The sequence below is a fragment of the Bufo gargarizans genome, chromosome 3 (genome assembly GCF_014858855.1).
Source record: "Bufo gargarizans isolate SCDJY-AF-19 chromosome 3, ASM1485885v1, whole genome shotgun sequence".
In the NCBI taxonomy this organism is placed as follows: Eukaryota; Metazoa; Chordata; class Amphibia; order Anura; family Bufonidae; genus Bufo; species Bufo gargarizans.
This window is the reverse complement of record NC_058082.1, coordinates 497,814,640-497,841,323: the sequence shown is the minus strand read 5'-3', so window position 1 is coordinate 497,841,323 and position 26,684 is coordinate 497,814,640. Positions and strand designations below refer to the sequence as shown.

At 42.5% G+C, this 26,684-nt stretch overlaps 1 protein-coding gene across 1 annotated transcript in view; it reads right to left on the bottom strand.

Moving 5' to 3' along the window:
• Nucleotides 1-230: 230 nt before the first annotated feature.
• Nucleotides 231-26,684, bottom strand: part of LOC122930454 (mitogen-activated protein kinase 1) — a 50,790-nt gene continuing 24,336 nt past the window's right edge. Inside the window, exons 2-9 of the mRNA XM_044283875.1 lie at nt 17,937-18,119; nt 15,926-16,115; nt 14,330-14,446; nt 12,773-12,887; nt 12,556-12,687; nt 8,080-8,189; nt 6,153-6,280; nt 231-3,602 (exon numbers count right to left, since the gene is read on the bottom strand). Of these exons, the coding sequence (XP_044139810.1) occupies nt 6,170-6,280; nt 8,080-8,189; nt 12,556-12,687; nt 12,773-12,887; nt 14,330-14,446; nt 15,926-16,115; nt 17,937-18,119 (958 nt within the window). The 3' untranslated portion in view covers nt 231-3,602; nt 6,153-6,169. The remainder of the gene's footprint in view (nt 3,603-6,152; nt 6,281-8,079; nt 8,190-12,555; nt 12,688-12,772; nt 12,888-14,329; nt 14,447-15,925; nt 16,116-17,936; nt 18,120-26,684) is intronic.

Below are 26,684 nucleotides of genomic sequence, written 5' to 3'. Positions count from 1 at the left end.
TTATGTGATAAGATAAAATTCCCCAATAAATTAGTTTAAACATTTCATCAGTTGCATGGCATAACACTAGTCTAACCTTAAAATTTTTTTTTTTTGTCAAAGTGGTTCTGGACCACTACTCAAAGTTAAATGTAGCTCAACATACAAAGAGATGGGGACTGTTGTAGACCACAACAGAAGCAGTAAAGTTATTACATAAGAATACAAAAAGGTAGAAGATAGTAGAACTGTTTGGTAATACAGGAGTACAATTTTAATGATTTTATCTGCATTTGTGGAGGCTTACAAGATATTTTCTTTTTATCTTTTTTTTTTTTTTTTCACTTTTTTACACAATTTTTAAGCCAGAAATATAGAACATCCATCCAAATTGAGAAAAAAAAAAAAAAAAAAGTTAAATACATCAATAGAATTAAAAAAAAAAAAAAAAAAATTATAAATCTTTTACAATTGTTTCTTAATTGATTAACCAGGTTACATACCTTTCACAATAAAATACATGTTCAGCTGTTACATTACATTTTAAAGGAACATACAGGAATTTGTTATAAAATATTTCATCTTATTTTATTCACTGCTCACAGACCAGATTAACTTTTCAAATGCTTTTATCCAAACCAAAAGGATTCATGATCTGAGCAGTGAATCCTCTAACTTTACAACCTACTTAAATCAGCTACACACATTTTGAATACAAGACTAAAAAGGCACCAACAGTACAAAGCAAGTACAAAGCTCTTTTAGTAATCTGTTAAGAGTGTTCGTGTATGGACAACACAAAAGGCAATGAGATGGGGAAGGAGGGGGGGGGGGGGGGGGGGGAATAAAAAAAATCTGTTTTAAAGATCGGTTGCATTTTAGTTAAATTTTTTTTAGCAAATGCCCTTTGTGCAAGAAAGGGGGGCGGGGGGGGGGGGGGAGAATAGCTAGGGTGCAAGTACAGGAAAAAAGAAAACTAACACTGGTGTGTGGTTATTGCAGGATGTTTATGGGAACAAGAGCAGATCTGAAGGCAGTGGGTGAAGTGCATTTGTAGTGAAACCTCTAAAGGGGAAGCAGCAAGCATTTTTTGGCCATTTATATGAGTTATGCAATAATAAAAACTGGAATGGAATATGTTTGCCAAAACCAATTTAAAGAAACGTTGAAAGAACATTCCTGTGTATTTAGGAAACAAACTGAAGACTTTGAAACAATTAAAGGCGATATCAACAGCATGATTAATTCACATGTAATTTTTTTTCATATACTTAAGAAATTTTTCGACATGCCTTTTAAGATTTAAATATGGCTTCTACTTTCCCTGATGCAATATGCATAACTGAATGACTCATGCATTACACTCATAAAAAGGGAAAAGTTGCTAGTGCATAGTACATTTCTTTCCCTGTTTAATGCGCTTTATGCAAAAATTAATTTTGTTTTAAAAATAGGATTCTTAAAGCATTTCTCGTCATAATCGGGGGTTACTCGGGAGGTGGGGTTATGCGGAAGAAATGTTTAAAGACTCTGGATCTCGAACTGATAACCAGTACAGTTTTATAAAGCATTCTTATAAATAGTAGCGATGATTCAGGAACATTGACAGCCGCAAACTAGTTAAATAAAATATAAAAAAAGGAATTCCTGGTTAATACCTGCAGTGAAGTGTGGCTAATGGTTCCCTCAAATACTAAAAGAATGAGGAGCTACCAGTTCTGCTTGTCCAACATTACAACAAGGCCATCCCTTTTTTTCTTGTACGGTAAAGCAACTACATGTCAAGCATAACTTTTCACCACCTTCAAAATACAGCAGACTACCTTAGAAATGTATACATAGACATATTGTGCACAACGTTTTAATAAAACATAGCATCTTATCTAACAAGTAGTATGAGAGATATGCAGGTAAACCCATTCACCAAGTTAACGTGAAATCTTTACAAAACAGACATCACAGAAATTAACCAACTAAGCAAAAAAATAATAATTAAAAAAATTAAAGAAATATATAAAATGAAGAGTCTTTTCCCAATTTATTTTCAAATACAAGTGCAATTTTTGCTCATTTCCTAGGCAGTTCAGACAAGTCACTCGAATTTTTGCTCGAGAGGGAAAAAAAAAAAAAAAAAAGAAAAAAGTTAAAAGCCATTTGATTTTTATGAAGGTCACAGGATAACAATTCATGTACATGATTCAGAGGTAAGAGATTTTGTTTCAACCAGTCATATGCATGTGGCACTTAGACAATCTCTGCACAGAAAAGCTTAACAGTCATGCGAGGGCACGGTCATTTTAAACAAGGCAAGTCGTTCACCACAGAGCAGTGAGGAGAGAGGAGAGAGGAGGAGGCACTGCACAGCGACATAACATCTAGTCAACTCCACGGAATACAACTCCAGGAAAAAATACCAGAAAAGAGAGGAAGTAATGGTTACAGTGTAAAAGAGTTTAGTTCTTGCTTGATTTGCTGCTCATTGGGAGGCTGGGAAAGAAAGTGGCTTAAACCGCCAGGACTTGGTGCGGTAATCTAGCTGTAAGCCTGCAGAATTCAAATTGCCATCAGCGATCGCATACACCCATCAGCACATCATGATGCAGTCTACTGCTCAAGTCGTGTGTATTCAAATAAAGGAGGGAGGACTAATGCAAGTGCCTCAACAGTCAATGAGCACGGCACCATTCAAAAGAGCATTAGCATGCTGCTTCATTGGAAAAATACCAAGCTTTGCGTCAAGTCTCGAAACGGAAAGGTAATGTTTCGAGTGTTTCAGGTGGGGACTGTGTCTCCACTGTGTAAATTCATCTTCCTCAAAACACAATCAATCATACATGATAAGCCAGTGCATAGCACATAATCACCAATTTAGATATTTATATTCAGGTATTATATATATTTATAGTATATTGGAGCAGCTTTTCATTGTTAGAAGTTGAATGTGATATACAAAGTAAGCTGTGTGTGTGTAAATGTATTCAATTTTAAAGGTACCTCAACGGTTAAAATTGTTAATTCAGTTCAAAGTGCTAGAGAAAAATGGAAGCTACAGTAACTTCCAATGGGTTTTTAAAGGTTTTGGAAACTGTTTAAAATGATATGTGTAAGTAAATGGGACTTTCAAAACACCTAAAGTGCCCAGAGTAATAATTTTCCAAGGGGTTTAAAAAAAAAAAAAAAAAAAAAAAAGGGGGTGAAAAAATAAAAATGACAAAACAAAAATAATGCCAGTTACCACAGTCATCAGTAACGTGGGATTAGACACAATATGTAAAGCCCATGAAAATAAGTACACAAAATTTGTCCACTTAACAGGAGGGAGAGAAATTAATGTAAAAAAAAAAAAAATAATTATTATAATATACAAGCAGTTAGTTAAGGTTTCAGCAAACTTGCTGCGGCACCGTACTGCAACTGGGCTTTACAAAAGGAGTGTCAAGAATACTTCTCCAGACTGAAATAATTCATCATAAGCAGAAAAGCCACAACTACCAGAAACCGCCCTCCTTAATGGCTCAAAGGAGTTAGACTGGACAAGCTGAGATGGGTCACAGGACACGGCCAAGGAGGAAGAACTGTCAAGAACACAGATGTCGGAGTGCGAAGTCCTTCACAGCCTTTCCCTTAAAAAAATAAAAAAATAAAAAAAAAGATTAAACAAGTTTATTAGAAAACAGTAATGTCATAGTGTCTGAGAAGCATTAAACTTCTATAACTTTGCAGTATCCTAAACTAAGCCATACACCTGAAAGTGGCTCATCTCCCTGGAGAACAAAAGAATTGGGCGTTAAACATTCAAAGCATCCAATCCTTTTCTGCCCCATTGACAGCAGGTCTCACCAAAAAGAAACTAAATCTGCCCATAGCTTAAGGCCAAATGCACACAGACGTGAGCGGCGGTCCTTGGTATCCCGGCCTGGCATCCTGCTGACAGCTATGACGCTGTGCGCTTCATGCCGCCGCTGCACTACAGTAACACACTCGTATAGATCATACCAGTGTATTACTGTAGTGCAGCGGCGGCAGCAGGGAGCGCACAGAGTCATAGCAACCAGTGACTGTGCGCTCCTGCTGTCAGCAGGATGCCAGGAGAGCACAGAGTCAAAGCAACCAGTGACACCGTGCGCTCCTGTCAGCAGGATGGCAGGCCGGGATACCATGGCCGTGTGCATTCGGCCTAATGTAGATAGGAGGCCTTAAAAGGGAATCCATCAGCTCTAAAACACCCCTTGAATCACAGTATAGTGTCAATGACTAGACAATTATGTCATTTTTATCTTCATACTCACTTGCATTCTGATGCTGTGCACCTACAAACCAGAAGAAACATGCATTGAGAGGACTCCTCTGCTCATGCACATAATGGAGAGGACTCAGAAGAGTTCTCCCAATGCGTTTTTACTGCTGGTTTGTAGGAGTATAAAGATAAAACGCCACCCCCCTACTGATCAGCTTTTCCGCAGTAGCTCCGGCATTGGAACTACCACAGCTTCAACTGTTGTGCAGGGGACATTGCTGGTGAATGCAGTGCTGCTCCCACTGAAGTGAATATAAGCAGCAATGCAGTAACCAGGTCCATCCACTGCACAAAAGAGCTGTGGTAGTTCCAATGCAGGATAGCTGAATGGCAAGGGGTGGGGGTGGTCAGGGGTGTCTGCCACACGTGGTTCAGATAGTGATGGCCTGCCACAAGGATAGGTAAAAAGGTTGTACAACCCATTCAAGGAGCTAGTAACCAAAATAGTAGACTGTAACTAGCAAAAGTCACACATCATGCACACTTGTGAAAACTTTAGCTCTCCAGTGTGCGATTTACACAAAAAACACATAAGTGCATGCTTTATATAAAAAACATGTTTATGCTCAGAAAGGTAGAAAGAAATATGGGACAAAATGCTACTGCCAAATACGATGAGGAATCTACCCACACATGGATCACACTGTCACTGAATTTCACATTTGTGCATATTTTGTTTCTATTGGTGCCAAAGAACAAGACTCAACAGTTGGTTGAAAAAATAAATATAAAAAATAAACACTATATTCACAAAGCAGAGCAGGATGATTCACCCGAACGGTAAATGATTAATATAAATGCTACCCACTACCATTTTAAAGGGTAAGCAACAGGAGGGCCATTTCTTTCCATGGTCTATTCACAGGGTACTGCACACTGTACACAAGAGAACTGTGCTCTGCCTGCTTGAGACTTGGCAATGATACTTGCTTGCCATACAATGCTGTCTCTCCACAACTGATGCCTGATTGGGCAGGAGAGGCTGGACAACCCCAACAAGTCCACGTACTTAGCTCTAGTCTGAATTAGAGCAGGTTGAAGTGAGGGCTTCTTGTATTGTACTAGCAGCTCTGACTTCAGCCTGGGTGGAGGAGGAAAGGGAAGCTGGAGGGACGAACAGGCAAGGTGCTGAGCGTCCGGCAGGATTAGCCGAGTGGAGTGGCTCCCGCCTGTGCCTGCACCGTGAAGCTACGAGTCCTGTATGTCAGTTCTTAGCTTAGTGAAGCAGGAGACCGCTCCGCTCAGCTAATCCTGGCATAGCACATGGTTACAGGGTACCCATGTGCTATGCCAACATTTAGTAAACCTCCGAAGAGAAGTAGATTTTAAGCGCACAGCAAAACGTACCGTTTAGGGAGGGAGAAGCGTAATACAAATACAAAAAACATTAATAGACTATATTACAAAAAGTGTTATTAGGGCATTAGGGACAGGTTCACAAAAATGTATACAAAAGTTTAGTTACTGTTTGCAACATGAGCGATCACTGATGCCATTTTGGGGGTACAAACTACTTTTTAAATGCCTTTTTATAAAAAAAATAATTTTGGGGGGGGGGGGGGAGAAGCGAGGTTGGCAAATTTTGGAATTCCAAAGAACATGCAGATTTTGGTCAAAAATGCACTGAAATTTTTCTTTAACCAAAAGGTGGCAGTCAAAAATAAAAAAACAACAAATAAAAGTTAAATAACTATATAGAAACCGAATCAATTTGTGACTGGTCGTAGGGGAGACATGGGAATTCTGGGAGGATAGGAAAGATATGTTCTACTGTTACTACAGGCATAGCACCTAAGGATTCTTTACTCCATCTAACATACAGACATCTTTTACATTAAAGCATACAATAACCATGATTAAACTAATAGCTGCTTACCTGTGGTCATATTACAGTCAGTACCCAGGCTGGAATCTAGCAGTTTCTTCAAAAATTAACTCCTTCAGTGTCTCCTTGGGCAAATCATCTAACTCCATCTCAAACTTAAAGGGTGCTTCTGCGACAGGCTAAGCAGAGGAGATAAAACGTTTTTTTTTTAGAATTTTTGATTTTCTTTTACATTTCCACATGTTCTGTGACCTGAGCAGAGGTCTGGAGTGGGTATATAAGCTGTGCTATATATTGCGATTATACATATGTGTTATGTTAGTCTAGCTCTGCCTGTGATAATGCGATGGCTACTGAAAAGTTAGCTGTACAGAACAGGATGTTTGAACATATTAGGCCTTGTGGCCAGTGAGAAAACTGCACATTTTTAGTATTTAATTATTTTTTTAACATGGAAAAAAATAAAAAATAAAATAACCAAAATTCTAAAACATATTTAACATGAAAAAAATGATCTAAAAAGAATCTTCAATTAGCTGAATGTATATTATGTTTTCTGTTATCGATAAAAGGTGTCAAGACATAAGGATGTCCCTATACAAAAAATAAAGAATGGTGAAGAAGCCCAAGATAATCAAATTATTTGAAAGAGTTCTTAGGATCAGCATAATTTTCAAAAAATTTGTGTGGGAAGTAGTATGTGCCCAGCTATTCCAGTACTTTCACCAAAACCTCATCTGGGGCAACCCAAATATAACCCACTGACCTAGGGAATATGTCATAACAATAAAAGCCTGGTGGGGAGGGAACATCCAGCAGAAATGGGGTCATTACGTTAGCCTCCCATGCCTTCATTTGCATGGTAAGAAGGCCTTGAAAGTTTGTTGCTAGCTCAGAAATCTGTTTCATGCTAGAAGAATGAATCCTTCAAGTCAAACAAATTAATAACTAATTCAACGGGAAGCCAAAGTTTAAGAATAAATTAAAATACAATTAAGTAAATTGAAAAAGAGCATTAGTGGCTGATAAGATGCAGGCATCTCAGAGTTTCACAAATAAAAACCTTGATGCTTAAGAATCTAGTTGTGATACAGAACCACCTCCTCACAGTATAGTATTATCAATGTCCCTGCTGACTAGCTCAGAAACGCTATAGTGAGATGGTGTGAGGCAGACCATTAATCCTTAAAAGGGGTTGTCTCAGCTTGAAAATTGGTGACATATCGTTAGAATATGCCACAAATGACAGAGGTGGGACCTGCACCTATTTCTAGAATAGTATGAGAGCGCAAGCACGCTGCTTAGCTATTTTCAGCTCTTTCAGAGAAATGTAGAGAGGGTGGCCACCCATCCCAGAGGTTGGGCCCGCACCTATTAGACATTGGTGGCCTATCCCTTAAGGCCCTTTTACACAGGCCAATCATCCCACTGATCAGCCAAAAAAGACAAGTGCTTCTTGTCTGCTGATTGCACCTTTTAGGCAGGCATGAAACTGATGCGGGTCAGCAGCACATCTTGCCATTTAAATAGCCGATGTGCTGCCAACAAATGCAAACTAAACGGGTACGAACAGTCGTAATAGTTTTCACCCATATACTTTGCATGCACAATGATTGCTCCATGTGAATGGAGCTTAAAGGGAGTGCAATCAATAAGTTGTATGGTTGATTGTTGTAGGAAATCTGCCCATGTAAAAGGACCTGAAAGACATCCCTAAAAGCAAGACAAGCAATAAAGACATTATCAAACACCAATTAATGTGAGGCAATATACTGTGTCTACATTCACTTCTTTCCAAAAAAAAGTTTAAAATTGATGTGGATGGCAAGTCTGAGTAATTTTACTAAGCGGACAAATGCTGGAACAGCAAGCAATATCTCTGATAAATTATACTCCGTAAACTGATTTACAACAAAACGTACAAATGCATTTGGGATTCTTTACAGCAAAATATTTCATAATGAAGAAGAAATCTTACCTCATCACTTGGGTCATAATACTGCTCCAAATAAGGATGGGCCAGAGCTGCCTCTACTTCAATTCGTTTGTGAGGGTTGAAGGTCAACATTTTGTCCAACAAATCAAGAGCTAAAACAAGTATAAAGTGATTTTAGGCATCTTAGGACATATCCCTTTCAGATAGTGCTCTGCTGTGCCTCATGGGTACACGTCTCACAAAATTCTTAACCCCTTAGTGACCAGCAAAAGAAGCAGTATATGGATAAATCACAATACATTGGTAAGTGCCTTGTATTAACGTCCTCTACACAATTAATGCCATTTGCTTAAGTGACACAACCTCTTTAAAGATGCCACTACAGACATAATACAGAGCAAGAAGCCATATGATCTAGACCAGCTGTATGAGCCAAAGCCAGAAGGACAACCAGCAAAGAGGAAAAGTATAAGTACTTCCTTTATAGCTCATTTCGTTTGAATCCTTCTGTGGCTTTGGCAAAAAACAAAAAAACAAACAAACAAAAAAAAAAAAAAAAACACCCTACCATTTTCACGCATAGGTTCTCTGTGACAGTCTATTCACTGTATTATTTTCCCTTATAACATGGTTATAAGGGATAATAACATTCTGAATACAGAATGTATAGTATAAAATAGTGCTGAAGGGGGTTAAAAAAAAAAAAAAAAAAAAAAAAAAAAAAAAAAAAAGTTAACTAATTTTCTCCTCTTGATCGCGTAGTTCCCGGTCTATTTACTTCTTTAATGATGAGCTGTGGGCTAAAGGACCTGTGGTGACGTCAGATCACATGCTCCATCACCACGGTGATGGACCATGTGATTGGAGCATGTGATCTGACGTCACCAGAGGTCATTTAGCCCAAAGCTCATCATTAAAGTAAAGAGACCGGGAACTACGCGATCAAGAGGAGAAGGCGAGTTAACTTTTTTTTTTTTTTTTAACCCTTCCAGCACTATTATACTATACATTCTGAATTCAGAATGCTATTATTATCCCTTATAACCATGTTATAAGGGAAAATAATACACTCTTCAGAACATCAATCCCAAGCCCGAACTTCTGTGAAGTTCGGGTTTGGGTACCAAAAACATGCGTGATTTTTCTAACGCGAGTGCAAAACACATTACAATGTTTTGCACTCGCTAGGAAAAATCGTGCATGTTCCCGCAACGCACCCGCCTCTTAACTGGGCCAAAAATAAGACGCCCCGTGTGAAAGAGGCCTTACAGTTTTTCTTGTGTTTTAATACTTAAAGCGATTGCGTTTAGTTCAGTTTTTCCCGCGCTGGTGCAATGCGTTTTGATGCGTTTTTCACACGTGTGAGAAACTGAATGTTTACAAACATCTCTTAGCAACCAGTGAAAAACGCATCACACCCGCACTTGCTTGCGGATGCAATGCGTTTTTCACGCAGCCCCATTAACTTCTATGGGGCCAGGGCTGTGCGAAAAACGCTGAATATAGAATATGCTGCGATTTTCACGCAACGCAGAACTGATGCGTGAAAAACAACGCTCATGTACACAGACCCATTGAAATGAATGGGTCAGGATTCAGTGCGGGTGCTATGCGTTCACATCGTGCATTGCACCTGCGCGGAAAACTCGCTCGTGTGAAAGGGACCTAATACACATTTACATACAAAATTTAGGGTGTCAATTCTCCACCCAACTATAAATTTCTGCAATTTCTCCCTCCACATAGCTGTTGTGGGTGGGGAGTCCCTTAACCACATCAGGGGAATAAGAGCTTCCGCCGACGATAACATATGTATAATCAACAATCTCTGCGATCTAATGAATCCCTGATAGTCGATTCCCAGGCAGCTCAATTCTGGTGACAGGACAATGCCAAACTTGCACACTTTATTGTTCCCACGCTTTATTTCTTTCCAAAGAGATCAAATTGAGGGGCAAGTCCACTGGATGTGCAAGAGGGAGCCAACCCCCCACCTTGACATCTTCAGCAAACATTAATGTCCACTAGTCTCATAAGAGGAAGTGTATCAGGAGTTTTATACCACGAGAAAGAAGTTTGTAATCTCATACACCTGGAGTAGCCATAAGAATGGCGTAAAACAGACTCAGCCACAGGCCAAAATTTGAATGTCCAGTTCTTGTTCCCACGAAGCAAGAAAAAGTGGTATATTTTAGTCGTAATGGCTTTAAATAGAAGAACATGTAAGGTAGAGCTCATCCCAACCCAGGTAACCCCTTCTGAAAAACCTTTGCAAACTTTTGTCAGTTCTGTTCAATTCAAAACTTCCCTGAAGGGCTCAAGTCGCAGACTTAAATTGGTAGAAGGTAAAAAATATATATAGCTGTTCACTTCCAGGTAAGAGTCCTGAAAACTGATTCTGACAAATAGGGAAATAAAAAGAGGTCTTTAATGCTAAATCCAGCTACAGATTTCCAGAAACCCACTTGTGACTTATAATTGCCACCTAATGGATTGGGTATGAGATGGGCCAAGAAGTGGGTCAAACTTAATTTAACATAACATCATACTTAAAGCATAGCTTCTGTCAGGTCAGAAAATCCAGCAGGAAATATATCATTTTCTAATTATGAGAGAACTGGGTTCGGTCTGCTGTGGACTCATTCCTAAAGAATCCCTTGTTCCGTACATGGCTATAATGTATTGCCTCTGCTGAGGCTCTTTCAAGACTGTGGCAGGTAACGCAAGGCTACAGTGGTCTCGCGCATGCATCGTTACTGCAGTTGGGACAAATCCAAACCTGGGTTTGTGGAGGTGCGCTACAATCAACGATCCCGGGTTCAGATTTGTAATGCAATACATTAATATATACGCCCCTACTATAGCAACAGAGCATGCACGTCTCGTGCATGCTCTGTTGCTGTAGTAGGGGAGTATATATTAATGTATTTAGTCTTGCATTACCTGCCACCATCTTGAAAGAGCCTCAACGGAGGCAATTAATTATAGCCATATACGGAGATTGGGCCTGAGGGTGCCACAGAAAGCAAATGGCTACCTTGACCTCAGTGTGGGAGAGCAGTTTGGGCCCTGGGAGCACTGGACTCTTGGGGAAAGACTGCTTAGATGCCGTGGGTAGTTACGAGCACATTCTTAGAGTCTCCCGTGAAAAATGGCAGGCATCAGTGGCTATGGCGCCCACTCAACTTCTGAGTGGCCTCCATCTTTAAAGCCTGGACTTCTGCCGTATATGCACGGTGGAGGTCTGGAGGTCACAACATTTTTTTTTTTGTTATTAAAAAAAAACACTTACCGTATTTTTCGCCGTATAAGACGCACTTTTTCCCCCCCAAAAGTGGGGGGAAAATAGCAGTGCGTCTTATACGGCGAATGCAGCTTATTTTGCGATTTGCGAATTTTCGTGCGAATTTTCGCGCAATTTTTTGCGCGAATTTTGGCGCGAATTTTTTGCGCAAATTATTTTGCGATTTTCAACGATGCCGCGCGGCGGGTGTATCAGCTGTGAGGGAGGAGGGGCTGGGGGCCGGCATCTGCTTTTATAATGACAGCGGGGCCGTGCAGTGACTATTCTACTACATGGGCCCCGCTCACTGTATAATCGTATGTCTAATAGTAAATAGTTATGTACATAATCGCATAATGAGCGGAGTACTTACAACTACAAACGCTCGCCGAGAGGAGGGAGGAGGCAGGCTGGGAGGACGGGCGCTGGCAGTGTGTGAGTCATACGTCACGCGCCTGCGCCCCCCACTTTATGAATGAAGCAGGCGGCGTGGGCACATGACATATGACTCACACACTGCCAGCGCCCGTCCTCCCAGCCTGCCTCCTCCCTCCTCTCGGCGAGCGTTTGTAGTTGTAAGTACTCCGCTCATTATGCGATTATGTACATAACTATTTACTATTAGACATACGATTATACAGTGAGCGGGGCCCATGTAGTAGAATAGTCACTGCACGGCCCCGCTGTCATTATAAAGCCAGATGCCGGCCCCCAGCCCTGTATTGAGGGTCATTCACTACAGGGACACTTATGGAGGGGATCTGTGGATGACACATAGCATAAGATGCTATGTGTCATCCACAGATCCCCCCCATAACTGTCATACACAGACCCGAATAAGAGCCACCCACAGATCCCCCATAAGTGTCACCCACAGATCCCCCATAAGTGTCACCCACAGATCCCCCATAAGTGTCACCCACAGATCCCCCATAAGTGTCACCCACAGATCCCCCATAAGTGTCACCCACAGATCCCCCATAAGTGTCACCCACAGATCCCCCATAAGTGTCACCCACAGATCCCCCATAACAGTGCGTCACCCACAGATCCCCCATAACAGTGCCATCCACAGACCACAATTAGTTCAAAACCCACCAAAAGCACACCTTTTGGTTCAAAATATTTTTTTTCTTATTTTCCTCCTCAAAAACCTAGGTGCGTCTTATAGGCCGGTGCGTCTTATAGGGCGAAAAATACGGTAACTAACATTCTCATACAGATATTAAATATACCTTTAGGGTCTGCATTTGGGAAAAGTCTATTCCAGGGCACCTTATTTTTGTGTGGAAGTGAAAGCAGGTAGTTTCTAGCTTTCAAATTGATTATACAGTTCAGATCCTCTTGAGAAGGTGATCCAAGAATTCCTGCAAAAACAGATGTTTACATGAAAGGTGGCACTCCAAAACCTTCGGTATAATCTTCTGGCCTCGCTGTTCTATCTGCCCTTACCAAGGATATGATTGAGTTGATCAAGGTAATGCTTTCCAGGAAATATGGGCCGATTTGAAAGCATTTCTGCGAGAATGCAGCCAACAGACCAGATATCAATTGACTTGGTATAACCCTAAAATAAAAAATAATAATATTTTAAGGTTCCAGTACATCACTGTCACCTTGAATGTTAATAGCCGGATATCATACAGTCACATGTTGTCAGTATAAATAATTTGCTTAACAATTCAGCTTCAACTTAAAAGGGTTTCTACCACCAGAAATACCTGAAATAACTGAAATGTGAATTTAGCCTTGCTTGAGTAAATGACTGGTGAGGAGTCATTTGAATGATAACCTATAGGCTGCACCTTTTGTTTCCTCTCTAGTTGAAGCTCCCGGCTTTGTAGCCTCCTAAATAGTCAAGTCCTAAAGTCACAAATATAGCGTGAATTCCATGTGTTTTTAAAGGGCTTCTACCACCAGAAATACTGTTATGTAGCTGACTGACATTAGCAATGCGCTAATGTCAGCACTACAGAACAGTGTGTTTCTCTAACATTTGTCCCTGCAGCTGTTTTTGTAAAAAATAAATATATTATGCTAATGACCTCTAGGTGCTATGTGGGTGTAAAATCAGCACCTAGAGGCTCCGTCTATTCGCACTTTATCCCGCCTAGGTCCCCTGTTCTGCCCGCCCAGCTCCTCTTGATTGCTGCCACGGTCCACCGCATCGTTAACGAAATCCTGCGTCGTTCACATCTGTCTTCGGCGCAGTTAGTAAATGATGCGCTCCTGGTGCCGGATTCCTCACTGCTCCTGCGCCGACTACGCCACAGTCAGTAAGCCGGCATCAGGAGACTAGCCTTTACTCACTGCGCCGAAGACAGAAGTGAACGGCGCAGGATTTCATCAACGATGCGGTGGACCGTGGCATCAATCAAGATGAGCGGGGCGGGCAGAACAGGGGACCTGGGCGGGATAAAGCGCGAGTAGACGGAGCCTCTAGGTGCTGATTTTACGCCCACATAGCACCTAGAGGCTCATTAGCATATTATAAAAGTGCTTTTTTTTTTTTTTTTTTTTTTTACAAAAACAGCTGCAGGGACAAATGTTATAAACACACTGTTATGTAGTGCTGACATGGGCGCATTGCTAATGTCAGTCAGCTACATAACAGTATTTCTGGTGGTAGAAGCCCTTTAAAAACACATGGAATTCACGCTATATTTGTGACTTTAGGACTTGACTATTTAGGAGGCTACAAAGCCGGGAGCTTCAACTAGAGAGGAAACAAAAGGTGCAGCCTATAGGTTATCATTCAAATGACTCCTCACCAGTCATTTACTCAAGCAAGGCTAAATTCACATTTCAGTTATTTGCTCAGTTATTTTGAGCCAAAATCAGGAGTGAAGCCTACTCAGAGATGAGGTATAATGGAAAGATCTGCTCCTCTCCTGTGTTTTTGACACACCTGATTTTGGCTCACAATAACTGACGAAAATAACTGATCATATAACTGAAGTGTGAACGCAGCCTAGCTAGTCAAATGGATGTAAAATGTAGATGGACTACCTTGGAATTTAACATGATTTCTGGAGCTCGGTACCAACGAGTGGCCACATATTCTGTCAGAAAACCAGTGTGGTCATGATCTGGGTCTGCAACACGTGCCAATCCAAAATCACAGATCTGTTTAAGAAAAAAATAAATAAAAAATAAAACAGCTAAAAATTACTGAATCAAAATGTATTAAATGATATGAATAAGGAAATTCTCAAACAATTTTCTACATTAACATTCATACATTATTGGATAAAATATCGTTTTTGCGGAGATGTATACAATTTTTTTTTTACAGCTGTAAAATTATCTCTGCATCTGAAGAGACAATTAGTCAAAAAAAAGTTTGATCCTGGCCAATAAAGCAATGAACCATGTTAATATACACTGTACTATCCCCTATAGAGACTGCACACAAAGACCCCAGAGACATCCATAAAGTAGATAAGGAAATGTCAAACTGCTAAGGACGCCTCCGATAACTAGAATGGGGGAGCTGCACCCTCCAACTGAACTGCGTTGTACAGAGTGATGTCTGAACATGCCCGATCCATAGAACTATGGCAGATACGAAAATGGCGAGCATGCTCATTAAGCTGGAAGGGGTTGGCAAGTTTAGATTTACTTTCCGTTAAGCGCTCAAAGCAATATAATGTGCCACTTGCACAGCAGTTCTGCGCACAGTGTCATTCAATGGAAGCTGCTGATGGACAGGTCTTGTCACATGTCCCTCCATTAGCAGCCATGTTCAGGACCAGAGCCCCTTACAAGCAGTAAAGACGACTATACTAACAAGGAACAGAGCTCCTCAGAGCTAGACATCAGGGATGCACGAATCGATTTCGTTTGAAACATCCAAAGTCGATTCACATAAAACTTCGTTTCAATACTGTACGGAGCAAGCGATCCGTACAGTATTAGGCTACTTTCACTCTCGCGTTTGGTGCGGATCCGTCATGGATCTGCACAGACGGATCTGTTCAGATAATACAAACGTCTGCATCCGTTCAGAAAGGATCAGTTTGTATTATTTTTAACATAGCCAAGACTGATCTGTCTTGAACACAGGTGAAAGTCAATGGAGGACAATCTGTTTTCTATTGTGCCAGTGAAAACGAATCCTTCCTCATTGACTGTGTCAGAACGGATCCGTTTGGCTCAGTTTCGTCAGACAGACACCAAAACGCTGCAAAGTAGAATGGAGACGGAACGGAGGCAAACGGATGCATTCTGAGCGGATCCTTTTCCATTCAGAATGCATTAGGGCAAAACTGATCCGTTTTGGACCGCTTGTGAGAGCCCTGAACGGATCTCAAACGGAAAGCCAAAATGCCAGTGTGAAAGTAGCTTTAGAATGTATTGGCTCCGATGAACCAAAGTTATGAGACTTCGCGTAATAACTTCATAAATTGATTTCTACTGTAAAATACATTTCCCGAACTCTGGTTCGGTTGCAAGGTACGTTATATTAGTAAGTGGCCTATAATCTTGTTTTCAGCACATCTTTGAAAATATTAAGTGGTAAAATCCATTAAAACTAAGCAAAAGCTAATAAAAAGACATAGAAAATACTAACACTGTACGATATAACTATAAAATACAACATACCTTGAGATCACAGGTAGTGTTAAGAAGCAAGTTTGATGGTTTAAGATCACGATGTAGAACATTGGCTGAGTGAATGTACTTCAAGCCTCTCAGAATTTGGTACAGAAAATAACAAATGTGGTCGTTGCTAAGGTGCTGGGTCTTCAGAAGTTTGTACAAATCAGTTTCCATAAGATCCTGAACAATGTACCTGAAGATATTTATGTAAGGTAAACGGCACCAGTACATGAAATGAACAGTTAACATTGTCAGAACAAAATGCATATTAGCACGTCAAATATACAATTTAAAAATAAACACTAAAATGTTGTGTAATTCAGTGCTGAAGCCCCTTCACTGTACTCCTGGGGTCTGGCTATGAGTTGAACTGCTGCAGGCTCCAATTCAGTTAAATGGAGAAGTGCTGAAGTTCCCTGATACAGTGGGTGGCTAGAAGTGGCACTGTGGCCAAATTGCAGCCCTCAAGATTGGTGGGGGTTCCAGAGGTCAGACCCCAATAGCCATACAGTGATATCATAAAGTCATAGCATATTGCTAGGATATGCTATGTAAATATCCTATGATTAATCAGTCCTGCTACATTTCTGAGATTGAGAGTTAATGACTACTGCCTTCCGGCGCTGACTCTCCAGTGGTGCTCCTGGTCTTTCCTTACACTATTATAGTAGTCACATGCCGTATTTTGCAGTTAGACCATTTTCATCAAGGATCATTGGATTGTGGCATTAAAAGGGTTTTCTGGGACTACTATGGTTTAACACATAGGCTCATGTAGTTGCTTAAAGGGCTTCTGTCACCCCACTAAAGTGATTTCTTTTTTTTGGGCTAGTTACATTAGTTATAGTGCGATATATGAGAATATAATGTTACTTACTTTCATGCGGCCGTTTCTTAAGAAAACAAAGTTTTATTATATGCAAATCAGGTCTCTACCAGCAAGTAGGGCGTCTACTTGCTGGTAGCAGCCGCAAAAAACCGCCCCCTCGTCGTGTTGATTGACAGGGCAAGCCGTGATCTCCTCCTCCGGCCGGCCCTGTCAGCATTTTAAAAATCGCGCGCCTCTGTTCATTCGGCGCAGGCGCTCTGAGATGAGGAGGCTCGTCTCCTCAGAACTCCCGCAGTGCGCCTGCGCCGATGACGTCTTCTCTTTCGGTGATGTTATCGGCGCAGGTGCACTGAGGGAGTTCTGAGGAGACGAGCCTCCGCATCTCAGAGCGCCTGCGTCGAATGAACAGAGGCGCGCGATTTTTAAAATGCTGACAGGGCCGGCCGGAGGAGGAGATCACGGCTGGCCCTGTCAATCAACACGACGAGGGGGCGGTTTTTTGCAGCGGCTACCAGCAAGTAGACGCCCTACTTGCTGGTAGAGACCTGATTTGCATATAATAAAACTTTGTTTTCTTAAGAAACGGCCGCATGAAAGTAAGTAACAACATTATATTCTCATATATCGCACTATAACGAATGTAACTAGCCAAAAAAAAAAGAAATCACTTTAGTGGGGTGACAGAAGCCCTTTAACTTATGTTCATCTTCTCCATGCTTTTTTTTTTTTTGGACTCACCAGACCTATTTTTTCCCCCATGTACATCCCATTGGTTCGATTCCATCCTGTATTCAAACCCATAATGCACTTCTCTCCTTTCTCCATCAAAGCTCCAGCACCGTCCCTAACATCCAGCTAGTTACATAGACGCTCCTCTATCCCTGCCCCTATTGCAGTTTTGTAACGCCCATAGACATAACATCACTAAAGAAAAAGCTGCACGGACATGGTTGTATAGGTAAAAAAACTGAAATCATTTATGGAGGAAGCTTTAAAGGGATGTGGATGGAAAACCCCTTTAAAGCAGCCTCTTGCTTCTAATGCGAGATAATCCCTTCAACAACGGACCTCTACAGGACCTGCATAACTATTTACAAAGAAAGGGGAAGAAAAAAAAAAAAAAGAAAACACACACACACACACACACACACACACACACACACACTGTAGATGAAATAAGGATACACATCTTTCATCTGCTCAATGGTTGGAGCCCGAATAATGTCGTTTATTCCAATAATATTCTCATGTTTAAAGCGCAGCAAGATTTTAATTTCCCTCAATGTTCTCTGGCAATACGTTTGATGCTCAAAGGGGCTGATTTTCTTGATGGCAACTCGTACTTTGTTGACGTTGTCATATGCAGAACTAAAAGAAAGAACGAAAGGAGAATTGCGGAAAATGTCGACATTGTGCAGGTTTTAAATAACCCAATACATTTGCATATAAAGGATGAAACAAAGCAGATGTCAGTGAATGTTTTGTTGTGCACGCCACCTTCATAACCCGCACCTACCTCTCTACACTGGGAAAGGACAATGGCATTGCTGAGCACTGTCTGTGGTACTACAAGCACCATAACTGCTCGTGATAATTTCCAAATAAGCATTTTATAACGAGAGATGAATTTCACAAGTTTTTATAGGGGAAGGTGACAAAAAACAAATAGGTGGAATAATAATTTTATCCACCGGCTCAGCACAGTTTTACAATTAAAACATTTTGGGGCAGATATACCAAGACTGGCGTTACAAATGCCAATTCTAATATAAAGTCTGTGGGCGCAGAATGTGCCAAATTTATCAAGAGGCACAGGCCCCTTCATAAATTTGGCACATTTTTCCAGGCAGTCTGTGCACTAGACTTTCAAAGTCTACACAAGCTATGAACCAGCAAAGATTTGAACCATTATTTATGGCAGTTTCTGGTGAAAATTATAGTAAATCCGTCAGGCTGTGGGAGGCCACAACATTTATCCTCTATCCATAAAATGGTGGATTGTTCAGGGCTCATCGTTCAGTTGAGCAGAGCCGCAGATATTTCTTGCAAACCACTGAAACTAATCTAGCACCGGAAAGGAAAAAAAAAAAAAATTGAGAAAGTGGCATCAGTGGAAAGTGATGCGTGAAATGTGTTTGTCTGGTGCAGCAATACTTCTTTGCATTCCGCTTAGAAGAGAACGTCAGCGTGTCTCCAGCTATCAGCAGTATAATCTGGATCTGTAATGTAATCCCCTCTGTCCTACATCTATCTACAGCCTGCCAAGGTCTCTCTCTCTCCCCCCCGCTCCTGCACCCTTACCTCTCAGCCTTGTATGTAGGACTATACACATAAGCATATCTCCTCCTTGCTTAGATGCATGTTACTACACGCTGTGCAATGTATCTGGATGTCACACATTCAGGTCTGCCGGTGGCACATGTAAAGACCTGCTCTACCAATAGGTGTAGCTCTATCTGGGAGTTTCCACATTATATCTGCCATTTGAGTAATCTCAGTGGGATTTTTGCAGCCTCGGGCAGAGAGCTGAAGAAAGAAAAGGGAACATTCAGGCGGCAGTTACATTTTACTGCTGGATGCTTCTAGGCACAGCAATCCAAGAGCAAATATAACTTTTCTAGTGGCCAAACAACTTTCTAGCACAAATTAGCTTCATGTTAGCAACCACTGGGGTACTACAATAGCTGTACAAATCTCCTCATTCAGGAAGCATTACTAGATAAACAGATCTTTACCAACTTGATCCCCGTTGTGTAAAGTCATGCTTCCTGTGGCTTAAAAAGTAAAGAGAAAGAAAACCACTTCCGGCTAAGACACTTTCTGCTTTTTATCCCCATCATTTCTTAAGAGCATAAAGGAGGCTTCATTTGCAGAAATCTGCCCCAATAACCCTACATGCATATGCTGCAGATTTGGATGCAAAAATCCACACCAATGTCACATTTAAAAAAATAAATAAAACCACAAATCTGCACTATTTATTGGTAACTACACCCACAGACAACGTGGATATACCCCAGAGCATAATATGTATGTGCCCTTTAATATACAGTATCCACTTTTTTTTTATAGCACCCACATTTGGATATTGGGGAAGGTGGTCACATTCAGCGACTTCAGTAGCTCATACTACTCCATCTAATAAATGACTGGTACATGATTGCCTGCGAGCTTCTAGTTCTGCTGAAGGAACGTGTGGTAGTGATGCAGACATGCATGCCCGTGGTCCTAGTTACTATAACAGAGCTGCAGATGAGAGGAGCATACACACACAATATGTGAAGTGCATTTCCACCAACATGACCCAAGGAGGCTGACAGATCAGTTTATTCACACACCAAAAAAAAAAAAAAAAAAGTGTAAAGAAATTATATATATATTCTATATCTATCTATATACACACACACACAGTCTCTCACAAAAGTACACCCCCTCACATTTTGTAAATATATTAATCTTTTCATGGGACAACACTGAAGATGACACATTGATACAATATAAAGTAGTCCGTGTACAGCTTGTATAACAAGGTAAATTTGGTGTGCACTTAAAATAACTCCACACACGGCAATTAATGTCTAAACCGATAACAGCGAGTACACCCCTGTGAAAATGGCCAAATTGTGCCCAAATGTGAATATTTTGTGTGGCCACCATTACTTTCCAGCACTGCCTTAACTCTCTTGGGCATGGAGTTCACTAGAGCTTCACAGGTTACCACTGGAATCCTCTTCCACTCCTCCATGACAACATCACTGAGCTGGTGGATATTAGAGACCTTGCGACCCTCCACCTTCCGTTTAAGGATGCTGCACAGAAGCTCAATAGGGCTTAGGTCTGGAGACATGCCTGGCCAGTCCAGCACCTTTACCCTCAGTTTCTTTAGCAAGGCAGTGGTCGTCTCAGAGGTGTGTTTGGGGTCATTATCATGTTGGAATACTGCCCTGTGGCCTAGTTTCTGAAGGGATCAGTGCTGTCCCATGAAAAGATAGAAGAAAATATTTACAAAAATGTGTGTACTTACTAGGGATCGACCGATTATCGGATTTACCGATATTATCGGACGATATTGAGGATTTTGAGCGCTATCGGTATCGGCATCTATTTTGCCGATATTCCAATAGCGTATGGGGAACACAGATCGCGCTGCTGACAGCGCTCTCCGTGTTAACTCAGCAGCACAGGGGAGAAGGAAGCAGTGTCTCCTCCCCTTGTGCTGATGTTGCCACCAATGAGAGGAGGGAGGAGAAGAGAAGGGGAGGGGCTGTGGCCACTGCGCCACCAATGAAGCTTAATCTCTCATTTATTCATATACAGGAGGCGGGAGCTGGCTGCAGAATCACATAGCCGGCTCCCGACCTCTATGAGCAATAGCTGCGATCTACGGTAGTTAACCCCTCAGGTGCCGCGGATCGCAGCTACTGCTCATAGAAGTCGGGAGCCGCCTATGCGATTCTGCAGCCAGCTCCCGCCTATGCGATTCTGCAGCCAGCTCCCGCCTATGCGATTCTGCAGCCAGCTCCCGCCTATGCGATTCTGCAGCCAGCTCCCGCCTATGCGATTCTGCAGCCAGCTCCCGCCTATGCGATTCTGCAGCCAGCTCCCGCCTATGCGATTCTGCAGCCAGCTCCCGCCTATGCGATTCTGCAGCCAGCTCCCGCCTATGCGATTCTGCAGCCAGCTCCCGCCTATGCGATTCTGCAGCCAGCTCCCGCCTATGCGATTCTGCAGCCAGCTCCCGCCTATGCGATTCTGCAGCCAGCTCCCGCCTATGCGATTCTGCAGCCAGCTCCCGCCTATGCGATTCTGCAGCCAGCTCCCGCCTATGCGATTCTGCAGCCAGCTCCCGCCTATGCGATTCTGCAGCCAGCTCCCGCCTATGCGATTCTGCAGCCAGCTCCCGCCTATGCGATTCTGCAGCCAGCTCCCGCCTATGCGATTCTGCAGCCAGCTCCCGCCTATGCGATTCTGCAGCCAGCTCCCGCCTATGCGATTCTGCAGCCAGCTCCCGCCTATGCGATTCTGCAGCCAGCTCCCGCCTATGCGATTCTGCAGCCAGCTCCCGCCTATGCGATTCTGCAGCCAGCTCCCGCCTATGCGATTCTGCAGCCAGCTCCCGCCTATGCGATTCTGCAGCCAGCTCCCGCCTATGCGATTCTGCAGCCAGCTCCCGCCTATGCGATTCTGCAGCCAGCTCCCGCCTATGCGATTCTGCAGCCAGCTCCCGCCTATGCGATTCTGCAGCCAGCTCCCGCCTCCTGTATATGAATAAATGATAGATTAAGCTTCATTGGTGGCGCAGTGCGCCCCCCTAGCCAAGTATTAGACAATTGGTGGTTATTTTTGACCGCAGTTTCTGAAGAGTTAAATGACTGGAATTGGAGTCATCGCCAATCCTAGTCAATGGGGTAAGGTGACAACTGTATTATGCCTCATTCACACGATTTTGAGCCAAAACCAGAACTTGTTACTACACAGATCAGGTAAAAGGATCTGCACCTGTTCTGTGTTTACAGCCGCACCTGGGTTTTGGCTCAAAATCACTGACCAAACACTGACTGTGTAAATGAGGTATTACACTGCGTATGGCGTGGGCTCAGCTTGTGACCTTGCTCCACACACTCTTGCACTGCCCCCATGCACCTTGGACGTAAAATCCAGGGTCATGAAGCGGTTAGGAGAACACATGGGCACAGCAAAAGGGAGTTTCCCACAGCATGTTTCTTGTCAGTGGAATAAATCGATACCATAGCTCTCTGGTAGTGTCTTATCTCCATCCAAGCTGTCATCTGCTTCTCATCTCTGCCATTAAGGGAGAGGGCAGAAACCCCCATACATAGTCAGCCTACCTAGTCATGGCTACCTTAAGTAAACCACCTTTATTTTTTAACTTAAAAAAAAATATATAATCCACGGAGGTTTGTGTAAAAGTCAGTATTCTCTTCCAAGCACAGCAACTGCACTGCCTAATGTTAATGTTTAACATTGCCAAAGATAAACTACAAAACATACAAGCACCATACTTATATGACCTGCTAGCAAACATACGAGGGTGTGGTATGCCATTAAAAACACAAATTCTCTCTAGTATCAGTACAATGATTTCATTTTCACTGCAGAACATGCTGATAACAAACATCCACCAATATTAACAATTTCACTGCAACGTCCAGGATTAGAAAAGTATGGCTGCGTTCTCCTACAAACCACACTAGTTCAAGGATTGTGTCTGGTAATGCAGCTCTGCTCAAGTGAAAGAGGCCAGGCTGCAATAGCAAAGACAACCTGTGGACAAGAGAGGCGCTGTTGCTGGAAGAAAGCAGCAGTGTTTTCCGTAATCCCCGTCACCACCTTGTGCCAGTGTAGAGCAGATATAAACAGACTCAGTAAGGCCTCATGCATGCAACCGGGGTTTTAGTCAGCATTCAATCCGCATTTTTTTGCAGATCAGATGCGGACCCATAATCTCAAAGAGGCCACAAAAGTACTAAGTCCGCCCTGCAGTCTTCCAAAAAAAATAAAAATAATAGAACATGTCCTATTAGTTTTACAGACAAGGATAGGACAGTAGTTACCGTTCGGCAAAAAGAATGGACGAGGCCAGTATCCGTGTTTTGGGGGATCTGCAATTTGCAGACTATATATACACACACACACACACACACACACGTCGGTGGTTGGAATTTAAATATGGCACCCACTCAAGCGTGCAGCTTTAAACAGCAGGCACCCTGGGCTCATGTTTTTAGATGCCATGGTCAAATGTTCCGGTTCCCTTCCAGCACAGATTGGGGGAGCTGGAGTTTGTGTGCGGCAGCCACCTTCTTCCTGCGGGACAGGAGGCTGCTGCACATTAGTTCCTTTGTAGCCCTTGCCTGTGGTAGGGCTCCATAGGAACATGGTGTAATTCTCATAAAATTCAATGCTAATGCATTGGGGTATACGAGAAAAGCAATCTTATGATTGCTTGCTATAGATCCCTAGGGAAATCATAAAGTGTAAAATATATAAAAAATAAACCACTAACACTTGAAATCTAGCTGAGCTTTGGTTCCGACTGGTACCTCAGAACCAAAGCAAAGTTCGGTTTCAAGTTTCAAAGTAGTTTTCCACTTTGAAAATCAATTACGAATGTTATTCAACAAAGTCATGCCTGACTTTGCAAATCACCAACTCTGGCTCATTGGAGCCCATACATTTTAATACTGAATGGAGATGGATCTACATCCAGTATTATTCTGAAGGTTTTGAACAAAGCGACTTTTGATGTAGCGTCTGAAGTTCGCTTCGCTCATCTCTAATTACAATGGGTTTGTAAAGATGTTATTCTCTAAAATATTACTTTCAGCATAAAGAAAATTAAAAGTTATAATGTAGCACGAACCACCTGTGAGCAGTTATGTTTGCAGTCCTCGTCTCAGGAGGCACCACGCAGACCTGATTTTCAATCTCCAGCGGCATCCAGCACATGCACAGATGAAGACAAGATGAATATACCTCGCTTCATAGTTCATGCACTGGGTGACATTGGAGATGGCTTCAAAGGCAGGTCATGCCCACAAACTATCATAGCATTACGCAATGGTGATGGCACGGTAGCTTGCCTAAATCACCAGCGGGTGCTGACTGCACACATCCTGCCATCATGGCTAGGATCAGAGAGAACTCCAACTGCAGCCCTTCAGTGCTTTAGATGCCAATGGTCAATAGCAGCCATGACACCTGATTCATTTAACATAGGAAGGAGATTCCAATTATCATCCTTGCAACACAATCGCAGAAGCGTTGATGGGATGTGATCTCAGGCAGCCGTGGTGGACATGCTGGCAGGCTGCAGGAAAAGAGATCCAGATCCTACTCTCTCCCTGTCTAACTGTAGGGGAGGCTAATATGGACTTCTGTGCAAGTTATCAATCCCTCAACCCCCCTGCTCCCATTAGAAAGCATAATTTCACCTCTTCTTCCTACAGCCTGTCACCATGTCCCCCACTGACCCCCCTTTTCTCCCCCCACACTGGCTGAGATCACAGCTGGCTTAAGGGGGGTGCTTTAAGGTGTATATCTCAGACTGCACAGCAGACAGAAGTATTTTAAAAGGTGGGAACCTAAGCTTTAAAACAATAAGGTAGCTGCAATAAACCAGAGATCAGTTGTACAAGGGACAGTCTAAGGGCTCTTTCACACTTGCGTTGTCCGGATCCGGCGTGTACTCCATTTGCCGGAATTACACGCCGGATCCGGAAAAAAACGCAAGTGAACTGAAAGCATTTGAAGACGGATGGCAGCCAGGACACTATTAAAGTCCCGATTGCCATAGAAGTAGTGGGGAGCAGTATACTTACAGTCCGTGCGGCTCCTGGGGCGCTCCAGAATGACGTCAGAGCGCCCCATGCGCATGGATGACGTGTCCATGCGATCACGTCATCCATGCGCGTGGGGCGCCCTGACGTCACTCTGAAGCGCCCCGGGAGCTGCACGGACGGCAAGTATACTGCTCCCCCGCTCCCCACTACACTTTACCATGGCTGCCAGGACTTTAGCGTCCCGGCAGCCATGGTAACCATTTAGAAAAAGCTGAACGTCGGATCCGGCAATGCGCCGAAACAACGTTTAGCTTAAGGCCAGATCCGGATTAATGCCTTTCAATGGGCATTAATTCCGGATCCGGCCTTATGGCAAGTTTTCAGGATTTTTGGCCGGAGCAAAAAGCGCAGCATGCTGCGGTATTTTCTCCGGCCAAAAAACGTTCCGGTCCTGAACTGAAGACATCCTGATGCATCCTGAACTAATTTCTCTCCATTCAGAATGCATGGGGATAATCCCGATCAGGATTCTTCCGGCATAGAGCCCCGACGACGGAACTCTATGCCGGAAAAAAAGAACAACGCAAGTGTGAAAGAGCCCTTAGTGATTGATTTCATTCCCTGTATTTGTTTATTTTATGCACTTATATATCGCTACTATATTCCGCAGCGCTTTACAGACATTGGCATCGGGCTGTCCCCAATGGGGCTCATGCACACAAACTTTCTTCGAGTTCCGTATACAGACCGTATTTTGATTCCGTACACAGTCCGTATACGGAACCATTCATTTCAATGGGTCCACAAAAATTATGGAGACATGTCCTTTTCTTGTCCATTTTGCGGTCAAGAATAGGCATCTCTATAATGGGCCTCCTGTTCCGTTCCACAAATTGCGGAAGGCACAAAACAGCATGGTTGTGTGCATGAGCCCTAAGTTCCCTATCAGTATGTCTTTGGAGCGTGGGAGGAAACCGAAGTACCCGTAGGAAACCCACACAAATGTTGTCCTTGGGCAGATTCGAACCTAGGACTCCAGTGCTGAGGCACCAGTGCTAACCACTGAGCCACCGTGCTGCCCATATAAGACATTATTCATACAGGGGTAGATTTATCAAAACTGGTGTAACCTTTAATTTTTCAGAGCTACTTTGGAAAACCAAAAGTGAAATCGGATTGGTTGCTATGGGAAACTAAACCAGGTTTACTTTACACCAGTTTCATAAGTCTCCCCCACAGTGGTCAGAGAGTTCAAACCAGGTGCGGGTCAAAACACAGAACAGGTACAAATCTTTCCATTATACCTTATCTCTATGTAGGTTCTACTCCTGGTGTTGCCGCACAATCACTGATGCAAAATTACTGACCATACACTGACTGTGTGAATAAGTGTGTATACAGAGATAACTGTCAGTCAACTGAACTCTAAAAGTGCAGAAATTTAAACAAACAAAAGAATTTAAATTTTGCTCATTCTTTCCACATAAATATATAATTTGCTCAGCCCCTCCTTCTCTATATCATGCTGCTTGCAAGACTGCATTGCATTTCGTGCTGACAGGTTCTCTTTAATGAAGGCAGGGTAGTTCCTTTAAATATAAAAAAGAAATATGGATGGGCACTCGTATGT